At 38.9% G+C, this 21,341-nt stretch overlaps 1 protein-coding gene across 3 annotated transcripts in view; it reads left to right on the forward strand.

Moving 5' to 3' along the window:
• Positions 1–21,341, forward strand: part of fgf22 (fibroblast growth factor 22) — a 144,178-nt gene that overhangs the window by 118,389 nt on the left and 4,448 nt on the right. For all 3 annotated transcript variants that reach the window (XM_043721277.2, XM_043721276.2, XM_043721275.2), the window contains one exon: positions 18,011–18,114. In XM_043721277.2, the coding sequence (XP_043577212.1) occupies positions 18,011–18,114 (104 nt within the window). The remainder of the gene's footprint in view (positions 1–18,010; positions 18,115–21,341) is intronic.

A 21,341-nucleotide genomic window follows, 5' to 3' on the forward strand; every position in this document is an offset into this window, starting at 1 on the left:
CTACAGGCCCACCAATCTTTTCATCACATTTTGGGATAGGCAATAAATCAGGAAGTTCTTTGTTTGATATGTCAGTAAATAAAGATGTTACAGTGCAAGAATTATGAACAATGAAGAATTAAAATTGACTAAAAGTGATGTGTAACTATTAACAGTTCAAATCCAGATCAGTCTTTTGACAGACCAGCGATTTTCATTGCACTTAACCAAAGAGATCTTCCAATTTTATAATTCTTTTTTAATCTTAGACCTTCATATGCTGTTCCCACATCACTGAAGTCTCTGAGGATATCTCTGTGGGCTGATTTGCCTGATTAGACATTCTAACTGTTTTCTTATTACCCCAGGGTAAAACATTTTGTGTTCCCATTGCGTGATAACTTTAATTATTACTGAGCCATTGATAATGGGCCTGCACTAAAATTGATTCTACCCAATTGGAGATATCCCTTATCAGTCAAAGATACCAGATGAAAGTACTTATCAGATCTACCAGCTCACCAAGAATGTGTACTATTGTCAACAATTACTCCGAGCTGCCATTCTACTCTACACTCAGATTTTTTTGTAAATTTAATCAGTGGCTGGGTACTCTGGTTACGACTATGAAAAACCTCATATTGTGTTTAATCTGTCCATGGGGGCCTGTTATGATTTCTGTTGGAATTCCAGGATGGATTGCCTGACTGCTTTTAACTCTATTCCTTTGGACGTCATCTCAAGGTAGGTAAATGAAGCACTCCCTGATCTAACCAATGGATTCCTTCCAGACAATTTTATTTTTAACTCAGAAATGTCTCGGTGGTATTACTATAGACCATTATATGTCATCATTGTTGCATTTGCATCTTTCCAACAAAAAATTCTCTCAAGTAATGATTTGGAGATGCCGGTGTTAGACTGGGCTATACAAAGTTAAAAATCACACAACACCAGGTTATAGTCCAACAGATTTATTTGGAAGCTCTAGCTTTTGGAGCACTGCTCCTTCATCAGGTGGTTCTGGAGTGTAAGATTGTTATAAATTCTGTGTCTTACAATCTTATACTCTGCAACCACCTGATGAAGGATCAGCACTCTGAAAGCTAGTGTTTCCAAATAAATCTGTTGGACTATAACCTGGTGTTGTGTGATTTTTAATTTTCAAGTAAGTACTTGTTGCTGTTCAAAATGATCCTGATATTGTAATTTGGTTAGAGTTAAGGCTTTGTATTGTGTAGCTTTGCTACTCTTTGCCTTATTTTCCACTAACTCTGTGCTCAATGTACTGTGAATACATTGATGTCATTTGGCAGCACACCTCCTTGCTGCCTTCCATTTTGCAGAGATGAAACAATAATCGATCAGTCTTCAGTGATTGCCACTGAACCAACATGAATATCAATCTCAGACTTTAAAATGGAAGCAGAAGTGATTCTTGGCCAGTTGAATTATTAACAAATTGCATATACTGGTTATTTGAAACAGGTGATAGTTAATGGCTGGTTTGCAATAAAGAGTGATACCAACAATAGGGTTCAATTCTTTAATCAGCTGAGGTTTCTGTCAAAGACTCTCATTCTCAATCTATGCCTTTGCCTGAGGTGTGGTGATCTTCAGGTTAAACCACCACCATGACTCTTTGATATGAGAACAGCTCTATGGTCTGGTAGGATTATAAGACTTTTAGTTGAATTAAGTATTTTTTTCAAGTTGCAGAAATGTTTGCAAAAGATTTAAAAAACATTGCTCAAAGTCTAATAGTGCTCTCACGCTGTTCACACTTCAAAAAGATATATCGATTAAAGAAAAAGTCACCGTTGCAGAAAGATTGAACATCACTGTTCAATCACAGCTGAATAAAACAGTCAAAGAATGATGATCTAGACTTTCAAAGAAGAAAAAGAACACGAATTATATTTCCCAGATTAATGACAAAGATAACCTGCAGGATGGGATTGATCTTTCAAGTAAGTCTGTAACTAAGAGTACCGAACAGGAATTTCCTATTTACCTGCTCTAGCAGATTATTTTGTTCTCCAGGACATTGCTGTCCTACTTTCTCAATCCTCAAAATTGACAAAATGGACATCAAACTATTTAGGGGAAATAAATTCAACTTCTTTTGTGCAATTAATCATATTTTGTTTCTTCGATCTACAACTTTTGGCTGACTCCTCATGCTATCCTACACTTAGTTGACTTATTGACTACTATTTACAACCTTGCTCTCATGATGGTTTTGTTGGAAATATGCAGACAATAATATCATGGGGACCTCAAGAGAAGGCAGGATAGCAATGCCATAGACATCAGAATAAACTGCTCAAACAGGTAAATTAGAAATTCCTGTGTTGTACTCGGATTTGCAAACTACTTGAAAGGTCAACTCCATCCTGCAGGTGACCTCTGTCATTAAAAGGGGAAAGATGATTCTTGATCTTTTTCCTTTTTGAAAATCTAGGTTATCACTCATTAACTGTATTCTTCAGCTAATCATTCAACTTGATCTTGAATTCTGGACATTTCTGCAACAGAGAGATGCTTTTCTCAAATCAATATATCTATCAGTTGTGTGATTTGTGCGAGAACACTATTAGTCTTTGTGCAAGATTTTTGTAAATCTTCTGTAAACTTTTAATTTTCAGTCTGCAAGGCTTGATTGTGTTATTTGACAAGTAACAGCTGCATTTTTATTTTTGTGATTTCACCCAGCCAATTCTTTTTCAGTTTAAATCTGTATATGCTCAACTTTAAGTTTTGCCAAGGTATTCCAGTTCTCTAGAGCTCAATAGTTTGGTCTTGTTGACTTTGTTCTGAGTTATTATATCTTGCTTATGGGTTTCCCAGCCTTCAACTGCCATCTCTGTTGACTGGCAACTTCTGCACATTAAATATTGGCATGTTGCAATTTGAACTGAGGGATCACTTTTCTTCTCTGGGTAGCAATCTTTTCTGAACCCTTCCAAGTTTCACAACATCCTTCCGATAGAAAGGAGACCAGAAGTGCACACAATATTCCAAAAGTGGCCTAACCAATGTCCTGGACAGCCACACCATGACCTCCCAACTCCTATACTCAATGCTCTGACCATTGTTGAACAAAAAGACCTTGGAGTGCAGGTTCATAGTTCCTTGAAAGTAAAGTCACAGGTAGATAGGATAGTGAAGGAGGATTATGCAGTTAGAACAGAGAGGGGGAGAGTGGATGATAGCCCATCTTTCAGTAGCAGAAGCCAATCGCAGCATGTCTTTGCGATCATGCACAGCTTAATGCCAACTTGACATGTTTTAGGGAATAATTCCGATCCTTGTAAATAGTCTATTAAAAACAGATACAACTCCTGCAAATGGTTGATTAAATGCCAGAGAAGAAAAGTGATCCCTCAGTTCACACTCCCTAGGACCTTATGATTAAGTCTATAAGTCCTGTTCTGATTTGCTTTTCCAAAATGCAGCACCTTGCATTTATCTAATTTAAACTCCATCTGCCACTACTCAGCCCATTGACCCATCTGATCAACATCCCATTGTACTCTAAGGTAATTTTCTTGGCTGTCCACTATACTTTAATTTTGGTGTCTTCTGCAAACTTATTAACTATACCTCCTATGTTCACATCCAAATCATTTATATAAATGACAAAAGGCAGTGGACAGCATTGATCCTTGTGGCACACCACTGGTCACAGTCCTCCAGCCTGAAAAGCAAACCTCCCCTCCTTGTCTGCCTGCTGCAGGGACCGTTCAGTTTGGGAGACATTGATCCACTTCTCCTTCACTCCCAATACCACAACCATCACCCCCACAGCCCCACGGCACTTTCCCCTGTAATTATTGAAAGGTGTAACACCTGCCCATTTAACCGCATCCAATCTTTTATTGTGGGAGGAAATTTTTTATGTACACATGACTGCTGCTGCATCTCCTTGGTAGGGCTGTAAAATAAGTAGACAACTTTACTTTTGCTTTCCATTCGTCAAAACTGATTATCCTGAAATTACTGAAAAAAACTGATGCACGTCAGAAGAGTTAACTGGGTTCTCAGAAATGGTGCACCTGAAATCAAAGGTATAGGAACATTCTAAGTCTCAGACTCTAGTAAATGAACAAATTGAGTGATGGTTTCCTTCTCTATGACTATATACTGAAACAGTAAAACATGAATGCCCCTGTTAGTTGGCCATCTCCTTCTTTGGTTTCATTATTTTCCTGCCATTTTCAGTTTTGAGTTTGAGAGAAATGAGAGGTCTGATTCCCTTCTTATAATGCTGGTGCTGGAGTGTCCATAATGAGCAGTGACCTTGGTGAACTAATTCAAAGTCATAGTCATCAGTGCTTGCTAACCATAGACAATTTAAAGCTGCACAAGTCAATATGTTTTATAAAGAACCATACAGATTAGGTGTGATGTGTAATCATTCTTCCATTGTAGTGAAATGTAGCATGCATTTGGCTTCTGACACTGATTTTTAGTATTTCCCAAGCTCTACAGTTGAATAGAAGATAGTCTCAGGATTCTTTCCCTCAAACATATCATAGTACCTGAAAAGGACCAACACGCCCTCTCCAGCATCCAATTTAGTACTGGTTATTCTGCCATTAATATAATCTCTTCTTACCAGAAATTGTTCTGCAGAGTTCTGCTGTGCATCTGTAACATCCCTCAGGAAGAGTTTATCCTGCCCCTTTGCATCCATTACAGCTAGCTTTGCTACAGACCTCAGTAGCTGTTTTTATTTCTCTGTGTTCCCACTGTAGCTGTCCCCTGGACTCTGTGTTTGCAATCTCAAACATTCTTTCTTAACGTGGACCATGCTTCTTTCTTCACAAGCTCACTATTGATGGATTTCCAGAATTTTCATGTCCTCCCCATTGCTGAAAATACTTCCACTTTCTGCAATATGTTACTTACTGTAGCTGCACTTTCCACGTACTCTGCTGTGGACTTTCTCCTGTGCTTTTAGACCTTGTGTGTAGTTTGCTGCCTAGGTGAGACTTGCAGTCCATCACTCACTGCCATCTTCCACAAAAAGCTTCACTTTAAGTATTTCTCTACCTCTTGGTTCGAATCAGTGCACAAGTTTCATGATATTTTCCCACACCACATATTGTCTTCACCTTTTCTTTTGGTTCTTGCAACCTCTTGCCATTACATCACCAAAGTAATGGAAGGCACCACCAGCAGTGCAGCATTTGCAAAAGAAATAACCTGTTCACTGAAACTTAGTTTCATTTCCACCAGAACTGACACAGCTCCTGACCTCATTGCAGTTTTGGTTTATACTTGGATGAAGGAGCTGAACTCTGGAAGTGAGCTGAAGAGTTACCATTCTTGATGATTATGTTGCTTGGCAAGTAACAGCTGCATCTTTAGTTTTGTGATTTCACTCAGATTGACATCAAAACAGCATTTGACTGCTTATGGCAGCAAGAAACCTGAGCAAATTTGGAGTCAATTAAATCATTGCATAAAGTCTCCATTGCATAGAGCCATACCTTGCATGTGGAAGATGATTGCAGTTGTTGGAGGGCAATTATGTCAGCCCCAGGAGATCACCACAGGAGCTCCTTAGAATGATTTCCTAGGCACAACTATCTTCAGCTGCTTCATCAATGACCTTCTCCCATTATAAATTCAGACAGATGCTAATAATTGCACAATGTTTGGCACTATTTTCAACTCCTCAGATACTGAAGCAGTCCATGTCCATATGGAGCAAGATCTGGACAATATCCAGGCTTGGGCTGAAAAGTAGCAAGTAACATACATGCCACACACATGCCAAACAAGACAGAATCTAACCATTGACTTTTGACATTGAATGGCAAAACCATCACTAAATCAACCACTATTAACAGCCTGACGTGGTAATTGATCAGAACATGAACTGGATAGGCTGTATAAATATTACAAGAACATGTCAGAGGCTAAGAATTCTGCAGCCAGTCACAGGGTTAAAATCTTGGAATTCATTCCCTAACAGTACTATGGGTCTACATAGACCAAATGCATATTTTGAGCATCTCCAACAGATCCAAATAGAGGTCAAGCATAACCAACAGAAGGAACACATGAACATCTGAATACCTTAGTCACCTACTTCTTCAAAGACCCATCTGTCCCATCTGTGAAAGGGAGTGCCCATACGGCATGAGGGACATGGATAGGGTGAATAGCCAAGGTCTTTTTCCCAGGTTATGGGAGTCCAAAACTATAGGGCATAGGTTTAAGGTGAGAGGGGAAAGATATAAAAGGGAATTTAGGGGCAACTTTTTCATGCAGAGGAGCTGCCAGAGTAAGTGGTGGAGGCTGGTAGAATTACAACATTTAAAAGGCATCTGGATGAGTACATGAATAGGAAGGATTTAGAAAGATATGGACCAAATGCTGGCAAATAGGACGAGATTAATTTAGGATATGTGGTCTGCATGGATGAGTTGGACCGAAGGCTCTGTTTCCGTGCTGTGCAATTCAATGACTCTAAGACTCTACCTCAGGACCCACAACACCAGATAGGAAGAAAATCATCCTCAGTCCCATAGGACTACTTACAAAACAGACAATATTATTCCATGAAAGAATAAATAAAATACAAAACATAGAGGCTATAATAGAGTCAGAAATTGGTGAAGGTATGGAGCTGAATGATGTCAATTGATCCTATTTCTGCAGAAGGTGCTGCATCAGGATTTTATTGAGCTGAGGATGATAAGCCAAAGATAAATCCCCAAATGGATCCTTGGAAAGAGAAACAATTGCTTAAGAAATAATGTTTCGATACTAAACAAAAATAATTTTTAAACTGCATGCATACATGGGGTGGCATGATGGCTCAGTGGTTAGCACTGCTGCCTCACAGCACCGCTGCCTCACAGCACCAGAGGCTGAGGTTTGATTCCAGCCTCGGGTGATTGTCTGTGTGAACGTTTTACATTCTCCCCAGATCTGTGTACATTCCCTCTGAGTGCTTCAGTTTCCTCCCATAATCCAAAGATGTGCAGGTTAGGTGAAATTGCCCATAGTGTTCAGGGATGTGTAGGTTAGGCGCATTAGTCAGGAGTAAATGTAATGTAATAGGGAATGAGTTTGGGTGGGTTAGTCTTTGGAGGGTCAGTGTGGACTTGTTGGGCCGAAGGGCCTGTTTCCACACTGTAGGTATTCTATGATTGGATTGGAAAGAATGCAAGTAAGCAAGGTTACCATCAAACTGGTCACAGGAGGAGAGATTTTGTCGTAGTGATGTTAATCTTGTTAAAGACTTTGAAGGGAACAAGCAGTGATAGTAAAATATGGTCAGAATTACTGACTTTCATCTGTGACTTCAATTTGGGCTGTTTCAGAGCCGTAGCAGAGGCTGCAATTCTGATTGTGAGAGTCAAATAGGGAGCTGCTGCAAAGATAGGCACAGACGTGAGAGGCAACAACACAAGCGCCTGGGGAGGAAAGGGAAACTAAAGGTGAGGGAGATGTTTTAAACCATGGTGAATGGCATGGTAGGAGAGGGGAGGAATTAACAGGGATAGTGAGTGTTCAATAAAAATTTCTCTGAATCACTGTAAGCAGCACCATGGGAGGTCCATATATTTAAAATAAATATGCTCATTAGCAGTTCAGGATAAGAAAAAACAAGGTGTCAGTACATATACATTGACCAATACTATTTAAATCATTGTCTTTAGGTCAAATGTGGCTTATGAATCCAGATTGTCTAACCCGTGAGGTGCATGTAAATTCAATTCTGTTCGCGTTTAAGTTTCTTGCTGTTTAAATTTAATGTGTGTAAAGTCTGGGAAGAGTATTTCTCAGTGCTGTTTTTTCATTGGCAGATGAATTCTGAGTTAGAACATCAAAATCTCTTCCTGTCTGTTATCTGAAATATGTTCCAATATTGGGAAGATTCCAACTTTATCGATGGCACCTGGGATCACATGCAGTTTAATCGTGATGATAAATGCTTGGATATTCCAAATATAGAGAGACTTTAAATGTCATATTCACTACATTGTTTACTATTCCCTAAATGTGAAAATGATTGCATTTTCAAGAAAACATTTCAATTTTTTTTGCCTTTACAATAGAGTTTAGACTGTCCAGTATTTGCCAGAATATCCATTAAGATAAGCATCTGGCATAAAGCCATATTAACGTATTAAAAAAAAATTAAGTAGCAATGAGATTAGATCTGTAACCACATGTCTTGTTCAGCTGATTCTGGTAAGTGACTTCAGTTTCATTTCTCAGTTAATGATACCATCTGTAACAAATCTTTCCCCGCAATTTTCTCCAGGTTCCTTCCTCTTACTGAGTGTTAGGTGAATTGTCACACCAGTCTCGTTCACTGTAAGCAACAGCAGTTTTATGACTAGATTTCATTACTAGCTATGAGACGAAATTTGGTCATGCTCCAATCTTCTCCAAACTTATAAAAACTCAAATCCAAATGCTGTGAAGAATTTATGATCTTCCTAAGACTAAAAACAGGAGTAAATCTGCATAAAGGCATTTCCAACATCGATACACTTAATGAGCAAGGTAATCCTTTCACTAGTTAGTTCACAATAGTGGACTCCCAGGTAGGCAATATGAAACAAAGGCATACTATTTCCACAGCACCACTCCTTGGCACATGCTCGGGGTATAAAATTGTGCAATTCAGTTCTGATTTCCTAAACTACAGAAGTTTATAGACCAGGTTTACACATTTTGCAATGATGCAAATTTGGCATATCCCAGGAGCAGGCACAATGAAATATTTGCTCAAAGTAACCCTGATAGAAATGTAACTAATTGTTCTTTGGTGTAAGATTTTCTAAAAAAAACACAGGTCACTGTGTTGTACCATGGACTTGTGAGGCAGTCAGTGATATATCAAAATATGTCTTAGAATTAAAGGCACAGCTTTTCAAAGCAAAGTGCTGATGGTTAAGGACTGAAAGCTAAATGATAAAAGCGACATCTGCGGAAGAGATCACGGGAAGGGGGCAGTATCCATTTGCTCTTTGTTCTGGATATTGCACCTCAAAACACCTTTAGAAGTGGTAATAAAAGCAGCCGCAGACTCTTGCTCAACTCTGTGTTATGATAGTAAATTGGTACAATTTTAAAGTGCTATTGTTTCCCACATTATGTTCAAGCACATTTTAAAAGCCTGCAATGACATTATCCACTTTGCTAAAGTGAATCAAGATTATTGTCATTCTTGTGTGCGAAAATGTGAAATTTGAGTTCCATTCGATGATCACTGGTGTAAAGTAGTTAGGAACTTTTTTTTCTGCCAGAAGTGCTTACTTTAGCTTCCAAAGGGTGGGCTAGTGCAGAAAGGGTTACAAAGTTAGGCTTGCTGTTGCAGACAGCTTCCTCTCCCCATGCTGCTCACCTCCCCAACCCCCCAAACCAACCCAAAGAAAAATCCAAGGGGTGAAGAGAAGCTTTTGTTCACATTTAACTGTGACAGATCACCACTACAGGGCTAGAATGAGAAAGGCGTGTTGAAATGGGAAGGTAGACCTTAAGCCTACACAAGTGCAGCCAGCATGGGGCACAGAGTCCCAGATCAAAGGTGCTAGTCACGGTCATTAGCTACAAATGCAGAGTCAACATGAAAAGATGTCTTAGAAGCAGGCCCTCTCCATTTATAACTGAGCAAACTGTGAAATAATTGAAAAGGTATGTCAATCAGAGGAAGGCCATGGTGGGATTTGATGAGTTCCCATGCAGTATTGTACTAGCTGGGCTGTGGTGATGGGGCCGGCACAGGAAAAGCTTACTAAAGCCTTAGAAGACTTTGGGTCTGCCCTTTAATCTGTACAATTAATAAGCCTTTTACTCTTTTTTGTACGCTCATTGAATATAACTGGGAGCTATTGTTGAAGCCACTCTCAGGTGAGCACTTTGGGGTCAAAAAGGAGCCTTGTCAGAGCTTTATTCTATAGACCACACAGTATTTTAAACCTGACAAAAGGCCCTGTCAGGCCATCAGGTCAGAGATGGTTGATTGATCTTATACCCAGTCTTTTTTTTCCACAAGGCCTGTTTCCTTTTGGTTGAAGCGGAGTCACTCTTATGTTTCGAACATGTTACAGCTTTTATTTCAAAGCCCAGAACATTTAACTAGTTTCTTCTCAGCACACCGCAAGCCTAAATGCATCCTCACAAAGAGTCCTAAAGTGTCTTTGTATTCCATCGTTAAACAGCTGAAGAGCATCAGAGAGAAATGGAGTTGAAAGACTTAAGTATTTCACATATACAGTAACTAGAAGACAAGGTTTGAAATATTTTTAAAGATTTATTTTATAACTAAATACAGTTTAGACTTTATTTTCAATTATACAGGAGTGAGATAGCTATTTCAGAATAAAGCTTTGAAATTTGGAAATTCTCTGAACAAAATGTGGGTGATAACTTTACTTAATTACATTATTACTAATCACCATCACTGATCTATGAGAAAAGGATCATGGAGTACAATCCCAAGGACATCAGAAAAAAGCCACACAATATCCATAGCCTATTATAACACAAACAGAATTTGACTTACTTTCAGCCACTGTAAATGGTTGAGCGTTATTATAGATTGGCAAAATTACAAAATGTGATTCCTGAAACCACAAAATGAAATCCTGGAATCCAAGGTAATAAAATGGAATTAAACCTATTCATTTGTGGTCAGAGAGTGGCCCTGGCAATAATGGAAGTGTAACATGCACCAGAGACAGATGGCTGGCAGCAATTAAGTTACAGTACTGACTTCTTTATTGCAGGAAGATTTCCTCTGGTTCCTTTGCATTATCAATATCAAAAAAACATAGCGAGGATAATTGCTCCAATCGTTATTTCTAATGAGATTGTAAACATGTTCTTGCAGATTGCTATCATAAGTTTGGGTGGAAATGAGGCGCAGACAAAATTTACCCGCTATGTTTATGATACTAAAATAGAGTGACAGAAGGAAATTCTTTTTACTTTTATTTATATGAGGTGATAGAGCTATGGAGTTTCATGGAAGCAGTGCTTATAGGCAAAAGAATGATAATAATCAGAATGCAAATGCTAAACTGTTATGATTATGCCAGGCTGTTATCCTAACATAATTTAGAAACATTCATTATGAATTGCACACAATAATCTTATCAGGGTCATCTTACTTTGTAGCCAAAATCATTAATTTACAATGCATTGTTTATTGTTACACAACAATGAGTTTGAAGGCTACCTCTAGGTACCCTGCATTCACACAAGACATGTTAAATTTCACTGCGGCCATGCAATTGTAGGTGAACTATAGAGCTGATTTCCAATCAGCAGTGGCATTTGTGGAAAGTCACAGGTTTGCAGCATCTTATTTGGCAACTATTCACTTAAACAGTCTGAAAATCAGTCACTGAAGATTCATAATTACCTAAACAAAGCCTCCAGTGGACACTGCTGAGCGTCAAAACTACACCAACTGGGCAATCTGCCCTAGCCAACGTTCACTGAACAATTTTTGTTCTACTCCTCTCTGTGGGCAGTTGGTGCCTGGTAATTATTCTTAGAGTGTGAACAAAGCTGAAAGCTCAAGAGCAATTCTGTTAAGACAATTTCTCTACTCCAGCATAAAATGTGTTGGAAAGACGTAAATAAGCCACCCAGACCAGATAACTCAAGACTCTATTCCTAGTCTGGGTTGCATTTGCAGATCCTACTGGATAATAAGGTGGAAAGTAAACCAATTTTCCCATTGCGAACTGCTAAGCAGCAATGCTTGTAGCTGTGTGTGTATGTTACAGGAGGGCAGATTAAATACGGCTGGTACATCCTTAACAAATCTACAGCATCTGAATAGCCTTTAACAATTGTCGTTTAAGAAGAATAATCACTTGGCCATGACATCAGATGATACAAACTTCTAACAGATCCTCAGTAACAAACAATGCTTCCAGATGGTAAAGGGAGAGAAAAAAATGGTTAAAATAGTTAAAAGCTAGTGTCTTGACACTTTTACGTCAGCTACACTACCAAACCCACATTTTTCCTTTAATCGCTGAGATGAAACATATTATTTCATGAATTGAAATTCCATCCTTACAGTTATGAGTAGTGTAAATTAATGATGATATTTTTCAATGATTCTTCTCAGAAACAGTAATAAATACTGGAGAGGAATATTAAAATTACCTGTCTTCATCAGTCATGATTGTTTTTTGGGTCCATTTTCAAAATTATTGCTGCAACAATTATTGTGGCAAGGACTATTCCATCCCTGCAGCATTATGTTCTCTCTCCATGTCCAAACAAATAGAACTCATCTCTGTGTTTCAGAGGGCTGTAGGCCAGCATTCAAAGCTGGAAGCTTGGCCTTGGGATCATGCAAAACTACTTGCTTGCTTTGCTTACAATAAAACTTCGCATTCAGTCCAACTCATTTTAATAAGGTCCCTCAGTGTTTATTTTTGCCCATTGCTATTATAGTTCATATGCTCAAGTTTGGTTAGCTGATTGAGAGAACTGCTGCAAGCACCATTTGCCAGTGTCTCATGTTGAAATGCTGGCCTCTGAAATTGGGTGCAGGCCATCGCACCAATAAAGCGATATCCTTCACAGTGATTTACGAAGCATTAAAAATTCTGACTATTTCAGTCAGTTCCCTCTCCTTTCCAATGCCAGTTGAAGCTTTTCCATGGTGCTCTTTTTGATATGATACTTGTAAAAATAATCATATTATTTCTCCTCCTTACTGTTTCTTTAATAATTCCAGGGCTGCCAGATGAGTTCCAGGCAGCAGTGTTTGACTTCATATTGACTTCATTGCAGTGGTGCACAACACTAACCCACAGCTAGTGCAGAAAGTGCAAACAAAAAATGCTTAGAATCAATGGTCATTTGCTTCATTTGTCAACTGATCAAAACCTGAAATTTTCAAATCTTTTCATGTTGAATCTATTCAATATGTGAAGGCAGCTTTTACTAATATATTGCCAGCCTGAGATTGCTGACTTGTCCTCAACATTACACAGTAACCCTAAATCTAGCCCTATTGTTGTGAATCTACACTCTCAAGGCCATGAGAGACATCAATCGGTCTCCTGGTTGTATAGATGGGAGTACCTCACTTCTCAAAACTTTCCTAAAGCCTTTGTTTCAATCTATAATCCATGAGCACTCATAAGTTCATAACTGAATGCTCTGAGACAGTCTCACATTGATGCACGCTGTTAAATTTAGTATGCATTATATTCAGAGTAGAATTCTTCCAGCTTTGTCTGAAAAGTGCCTTGAATCCCAATCTCTGGTTACAGAATGTCTGATTTTACACTTTACCAATCTTGGTTCAAATTACATTATTGGAATTCATTGGAAATTCTGGGTGATGAGTAATGTCACAGCCTGACACGCGAACCTTTTCAGGTTTGATTGCTTTAGGAAAGTGACATATAAAATAGCATCATCTAGCCCGTAGCAACAAGATTGTAGATACCAGAAGACTCAACACATTGACAGTTGCAAGGAAATACAACTTAAAAATGCATAACAAGGTGATGATAGGTCATCAGATTATGAAAGTGGCATGTCTTCGCCTCCAGTTAGTTTTGGAAACCAAGTTTGTTTTGATGCTGGTTCTTTTATATTACAAACAGTCAATTATTTTTCATATAAATATACATAACTTCCCTCTTGAGTTACTTCCTTGGGTGTAGCGACTTAAGCTCCTGCAGCCCTCATGTTTTCAATAGTAAGATATCAGCTGGTAGATAATTGTACGTTTCAGTTGAGATAAAATGTTCTGACAATTTTTCACTTAATGATACACTGAAATTAACAAACACATCTTCTTGCAAATGGATTGTGCTCTTTGTAGGAGTGATTATCTGATTTTAAAATTTCACATTGAGTCTGACACCATCCTGACTGGTGCAATCATAGCAACTGATACCTCTGATCATCTTTGCTATGGTTGTGCATTGCAATTGCTTTGATCCAAAAAATATATTCAATCCTGTGACTTCTGACTTTGAATCTAGGAGGCTACTTAACCACTGGGCTGGAGATTTGCATGGGTTAGAAGATGGGCAATTGGGCAAATTCATGCAGCAGGATGGCATACCAGTTGCCTGACATGTTACTTCAATGGGATGTTTCTGGAGGCTAATTCACAGTGAGGATGGTTACCTGCCCAGTGGCGTTAGGCCGGCCATTTGGAGATAGGTTAAAGAGGTTTCCTAGATGTTCATGATCAACAGCTATTCTGCTAAATCACCAGTGAGTGATTGACATCTGTCACAACCATAAAGACTGGCAGATCATCAAAGAGCTAATGTAATGTCCTATAGTGAAGGTGCAAAATATTGGACACCAACCACCTCCATCCTCCAGTCTACCCATGAATGAGCTGCAAAAGTGCAAATGTCAGAGCCTTAGCCATTCAATCCTTCCTTCCATGGGATTTCTTTAGGTACATTTGCACACCCTAATTGCTATTGTCATTGTGGTTGAATCAACTGACCTGTTTCTGTTGCCATGCCATGTAATCTGATGATATTTCACATGTAAGAACTGTAACTTCCCTCAGTAGCTCAGAAATATGAAACATTGTGGGCTCGGCAGCTTTACAGAGCAGAGAATTTCTGGTGTCAACCCATGATCTGCATTGAGCTCCTCAATGTCAACACAGGTAACTGTAATGTAGCTACAACTGTCCTCCTTATTGCTGGACTATGGAGGACAAGATCAGCTAAAGTTGTCTTTCCAATCTAGAAGCCTTTGCTGGGAGTGCAGTAAAGGGATGCCTGGTGAGGTCAGAATTGTATGGGCTGTTTCTGTCATTGAATAGGCTGTCAGCGTTCACTATCAAGGTTTGCAATGGATAACCATTGAAACCACAGTGAGCTGTGCTTCAGGAAGTACTCATTGTGAACTGAAACTAGGGTGGCCAGTGATGGAGACTGAAATACCAGATACAAATAACATCCCCACCATCTACTAGACAGAGAAAGGTGGCATAGTGATTATACCACGGGACTAGTTATCTGAAAATTCAGACTAATGATTTAAAGCCCCAACATGCCATTTAAATTCACTAAATAAAATCTGAAATTAAAAGCTAGTCTCAGTAATGGTGATCATTAAACTGTCAATGATTAATGTCAGAACCTATGTGATTCACGATGCCTTTTTAGAGAAGGAAATCTGCTTTTACCCAATGTGACTGACATAGGTGCCGCTGAATTCAAGTTGGTGCCTCTTCATTGCTTTCTGAAATTGCCTAGGAAGCCATTCAATTTAGGGGCAATTAGAGATAAACAATCAATGTTGGCTCTGCCAACAATGCCAGGAAAAATAAGACCAGTGAAACTTGGAAATAATGGTACTGGTCCAAACTAGAGATCCACACTAACAGATGCAAGATAACTTCAGATCAATTCTGTAATTTCTACATTATACTGGGTTTTCCAAAAGAATAAGTTTTGTTTTTTAAAAAGCTCCCACATATGCCATACATGCAAAAGTAGCTATGAAACCAATGTAGGATTATTTTTCCTGGGCACCCACTAACTTGGAAATGAATTGAAGCAAGTAACTAATACAAAAGCAGGTGCTGGAAATCTGAAACAAGTACAAAAGAATTAGTGAAACTCAGCAGGTCAGACAGTGTCAGTGAATTTTTAATGACATTTGCCCAGAAAGAAGAAACAATAAAATTGGCAAATGACACATTCTAGTCCGACTCATCTTGTATACTTCAAGAGAAGGTGCAATTCATCCAATAGGTTCATTTCCAAGTCTTGGATTTACTGGTATTTCCCTCTGTGTTGTACAATATTCTTGATGTGAAGGTGCCGGTATTGGACTGGGATAGACAAAGTTAAAAATCACACAACACCAGCTACTTGATGAAGGAGCAGCGCTCAGAAAGCTAGTGCTTCCAAATAAACCTGTTGGACTATAACCTGGAGTTATGTGATTTTTAACTTTATAATATTCTTGGTCTTGATGCACTGCCAAAGAATATTTACACAGAGTCTGCTGAGGGATGAGGAAAACATTAACTTTGTATTGGTATACCTTACTGTGAATTTGTCTTGCCAAAGGGATGCAGGAGAGAGCAAAATCATGTGATATTGCATTGATTCCTAAGGTAATGTACAGTTTGTCTCCTTATATAACACAATTGGACCTAACTTGTTATATTACAATTTGGAGTGATTTTACACAGTAGGAAAAACTTGTTCAGCTTGCAATGTTTGCTTTAGAGCCACTGTCAACACTGGAGCAAGATCCTGGTTGTTTTGGGAAATGTATTCTGTGATTTTGTTCACAGTTCTCAGAGAACTGGATGACCATTTGTTTATCCCTCGTAATGGATAACAGAATTTGCTGTTAATAATGTATTCTTCACCCAATGATTAATTTTTTCTTTTTTTAATGGAACACTATGTCACTCTTGTTGGTATTATAAGATACCATCTATTTGGATACTTCAAAGCTGAGGATTGTTGTAACTGCAAATTAAACTGTAACTTCTGTCTGACTCAGCATTAATCTGAACAATATCAGAGGTTAAACTTAACCTGACAGCTTCACAGACACATCCATCTGCTACAGGCCCAAGAACCATTTTCCATTCCACATGAAAAATGGTGAGCCTGATTTCATAGCTGTCATCTTTCGGTCATTAAATCTGAAACAATTTGATTGAAGAGGCAAATTTATCTTTTTGTAAATAATTGCCTGAGAGATTATCATAGAAACAAATTGAGCTCCATTCAATGAGATTTAACCCCACACTATACACCTTTCCACAAAGTGGGAATGGTGCAGTGGAGAGTGAGGAGGAAATTAAGGGTAAGAGTGAGTAGAGGATCTTGCACCGTTCCTGCAGTGTTCCAGCTACACCATTTTATTCCATCTAATAAAACTGTAAACCCCACAATTTGGGCTTAATTTACACAGAAATGGTGGTATCATAATGTTTGAAATTTTGGGGCTTACCAATGGCCAAACCCTGGCAAAGTCATGGAGTGGCCAGAAGTGGCCACAGTATGTTTAAGAAAATATTTACCGAGAGAATTATTGTGAGTTAGGAAGAGCAGAAGTGCTTCCCAGGGCTTCTCAATGAGTCTATGAGCCTTTCAGCCCATCTTGCCTCTCACTCTCAGTTTTAAAGTCAAGTTCCAATTGCCCTTTGCAGCAGTAACACTAAATATGCAGAGACCACTTCCATCCATCCTTACAGGGCTCTCATCATTTTGCCCTGTTATCACTTTGGTTACAGTTTTGTTTGAGGGTTCCTGTTGAACTCCTAGAAGGAAAAAAAACAGTACAACTTGGAAATGATGCAATCTGATCTTAGTTGACTCTATACCCATACAGGGAGCTCCAGTTTGGGCCAGTGCACATATTTCCAAACTAGTTTTTTTTACTGTGTTTTCATTTGGTCTTAACTTTTTGTTAAAATGGAAGACAATCTTTCAGTACAGAGCCTCATTTATTCAAACTAAGATGGAAGGTTTAGTTTTTTCCTATACCTAACAATGCACATCTGGAAACAGACCTCAGAATCTGTGCTACAAAACTTGCATGTGATCCATAGAACAATGCCACATCTTACTCTTTGCCACAGAAATTATTTCCAATTGATTTTCAGTAATGATGTTTAGGAAGTCAATCAAAAAGTATGAAAGCAAGGTTCCTCTTTTCTCTCTTAGTCAGATAATTAAGGCTTAAGTTTGCAGATTTTTCTGAACGGGCAATGTTTATTATTAATTAGATCCTGAAAACAGAACAGAATAATGCATGTAAATTTTAAAAAAGGACAGTCTATGTTTAAAAGCAACTGGAAAAACCCACACTGTTACTTCACTATGTAAAGTACTCAAGTTCTATAAGAAGTGAAGAAAATGCAACATGAACTGTTGCACAATTGTTCTGAGTGTGAATGTAAAACTACATAGAACCATTGGGACAGTGATATCCCCATGCAACAATTTGAGCTTATCAGACATAGGGAGAAAATAAAACTCTTAAAATGTATTTTCTCTTTCATTTACAGGTATAATGGAAATCAGGTCAGTTAATGTTGGAGTAGTCGCAATCAAAGCGGTCAACACTGGCTTTTATTTAGCCATGAACAAGAAGGGAAAGCTATACGGCACGGTAAGGTTATACAAGTAGCACAATTTCACATCATATTTAAAAGTCTAAATCCAACAATTTATCTTTAGAAACATCAGACTTAATGTAATAGCCACTCAGACCCATCCACTGAGTGACATGCTAGTGGCGACCCTGCCAAGTGGACTTCCAACAGCTCTGATGTGCGTTAAATTGTATCTTGGCAATCTATTGCCTGATGTTGGGGTTCACAAGGCTTTCAAGGCAAAGCATCCCATTCCTGAGAACTGCCGGCCAATCAGAAACAGGCAGCTCTTCAGATGTACCAGCACCACCAGGAACAGAGGCCACTACTGGTACTGCAGTGTAAGGCCTTTGCTCAGGGTCAGAATGGCCATCCAATGATCAATGGTGGTACTGTGGTATGCAGTGCTTTGGAATTCCACTACATTGACTTCAGACACCTTGACATTTCATGGCATCATTTCATGCATGTACAAGGAAACCTCATGCCAATTATCACATGATGAATCAGTACTCCTCCATATTGAACACCAGTTGGTGTTTGGCAGAACCACCACTGTCAGAATTGGCCAAGTCCTCAAAGAAAACTAGGTCTGTGGCAGGTGGTAAGAGAACCACCAAGAAACATAAAACCTACCTGAATTCGGCCTCACCGATCTATTACAGATGCATCCCTTCAAGGTGGCATCAGTAGGAGTGACCACTGCAGAGTCAATGTGGATACTTTGAGAATGCCCTCCATAACGAAAATTGAATTGCATGAACCTGGTGAAGCTACAATACCTGCCACCTTGCATGCTAAACAATATAATCAACATGTAATGTCGAAACATAAGTGAATCCATGACCAAAAGACTGAAGCTCTGCGGTCCTGCCAACTAATCATCAATGGTGTTGGATAATTAAATAACAAGTAGCACACCTCCTCAAATACTCCCATTGTGGGATCACTCAATGATGGATAGCACAGCACATCAATGCTGAAGCATTTTCCTCCATCTTCAGACAGATGTACTGATTGGATGGGCCACCATAATTCTACTGCATAACAGATGCCATTTCTCAGCTAATGTTGGTTCACTCCATGGGATATATAACAAATATCAACACTTTAGCCACCGTAATGAAGGCTTATGCTCTAGAATTAACCCCAACAATATCCAGAATGTTCCAATGAAGTTACAGCACTGGCATCAATGTTTAAAATTTCCCAGGCATACACTGTCCACAAAGAATAGGACAAATCAAACTCAGTCAACTGCTGCTCTAGCAGTCTTCTATTAATCATCTCCAAAGTGGTGGAAGAGTGTGCATCGATAGTGCTGTCCAGTGGTACTAGCTTAGCAATGACCTGCTCACTTTCAGTTTGCATTCTCCCAGGCTTCCTCAGCTGTGGACTTCTATCACAATCTTGATCCAAACATGAACAAAATATCTGATCCTCTGAGATGAGGGGAGAATAATTGCCCTCAATGTTAAGGCAGCTTTTAGCTGAGCATGACATCAAGGAGATCTAATAAAAATGGAGTCAATGGGAATTGGGGGAAAACTCTCCACTGGTAGGAGTATTACCTGGCAGAAAGGAAAATGGTTGGAGTTGTTGAAGGTCCAACATCTGAGCTCCAGGTCATTATTGCAGGAAATCCTCAATGTAGCATCCTTGGCTAACCCATCTTTTGCTGATTCATTAATGAACTTTGTTACAACATAAAGTCAGATTAGGATGTTCACTGTTGGTTGAACAATGTTCAGCAACATCTGTGAATTCTCAGGTAATAACTATAATTATTAATCCTTGTGCTCAATTACATTTTCATTGCTGAATTTCCCACTATCAATATCCTGGCTTAATACTGACCAGAGACTGAATTGGACCAGCCATATACATATATTAGCTACAAGAGTCGATTAGCAACTAGGAATTCTGTAGTGACTAGCCTGCCCTCTATCTCTGCAAGTTTGTTTACAAGATACAAATCAGAATGCTTTGGAATAGACACTCCATGACTGGACGGTACAACTCCAACAACACTTAACAAGGTCATAACTATCCAGGACAAAGCAGCTTGCTTGATTGGCATTCCATCCACCACCTTCAATGTTCAGTCCCTTCACCACCAATGCTCCATGGCAGTAGTATGTACCATCTACAAGATGCACTGCAGCAACTCACCAAGGCTCCTCTGATAGCACCTTCCAAACTCCCAACCACTATCTAGACAGACAAGGGCAGCAGACACATGGGAACACCATGACTCTGCAGGTTCTCCTGAAAATGACACCCTCTCCTGACATGGAACTATATCACCATTCCTTCACTGATGCTGGGTGAAAATTTCAAAACTCCCTTCCTATCAGTGCTTTGGGTGAACCTATATCTCAAGGATATTACAGTTCAAGAAGGCAACTTAACACCACCTTTCCAGGGCACTTATGGATGATCCACTTTCCATAAATGAATCAAAGTAAAACATTTTCCATTATGTTTGATTAACTACTGATTGGAAAGAAATACGTTGCATTTCTCTGCATTATCTATATTCAAAGAACATCACAAAGACTTCACAGGCACTGATTTGCATTTTGAAGTGTCATCACTTATGCAGATGAATATATGTTGTCTTGTAAATAAAATAATCTCACAAACAAAGCCAATATTTGTGGTTTTTACTGAGAGATGAAAATTGGCTCAGACACCTGAACATTTTACATTCCACCTGAATCGGCAGATGGAGACCTGCATTCCCTCAGCAAGAAGCACACATCCTGCCTTATGTTTTCCCTCTCTGTTGGCCAGTTATTGTGAAAGTGTCACCTTGTTCTGTAATATGTTCAATTTTTGCTCTAGAATAGGAAAAATGATCATGATTCTGTCATTTCTGGGCTGTAACTTTGCTTCAGTAATGTACCCACATTTTGTGGACTTATTAACTGAAAAGGGCAAGGATATTAGCCTATACTTGCCCACATTATTTATTTACTAAATACATAGCAGTTGTTAAAATAATGCCTTCTGCTGAACTTCACACCCAAACCTGCATTTGAGTGGATTCTGATACCTGCCACTGATACTATATTAAGTGTCATGAATTGCATCCCTGATAAGGGCAACAAAGGAACAAAACACAAAGGAAATACATCAGCTGGATCGTCTTTCATAACCTGACACACAGTAAATTCCTATTTCACCACATGCTTCTATATCATGGTTACGGCTTTTGGTCTGGAACACAATACACCAGACT

Source organism: Chiloscyllium plagiosum, unplaced genomic scaffold (genome assembly GCF_037043375.1).
Source record: "Chiloscyllium plagiosum isolate Xiang-an unplaced genomic scaffold, Cpla_swu_hap1 HiC_scaffold_28, whole genome shotgun sequence".
NCBI lineage: Eukaryota > Metazoa > Chordata > Chondrichthyes > Orectolobiformes > Hemiscylliidae > Chiloscyllium > Chiloscyllium plagiosum.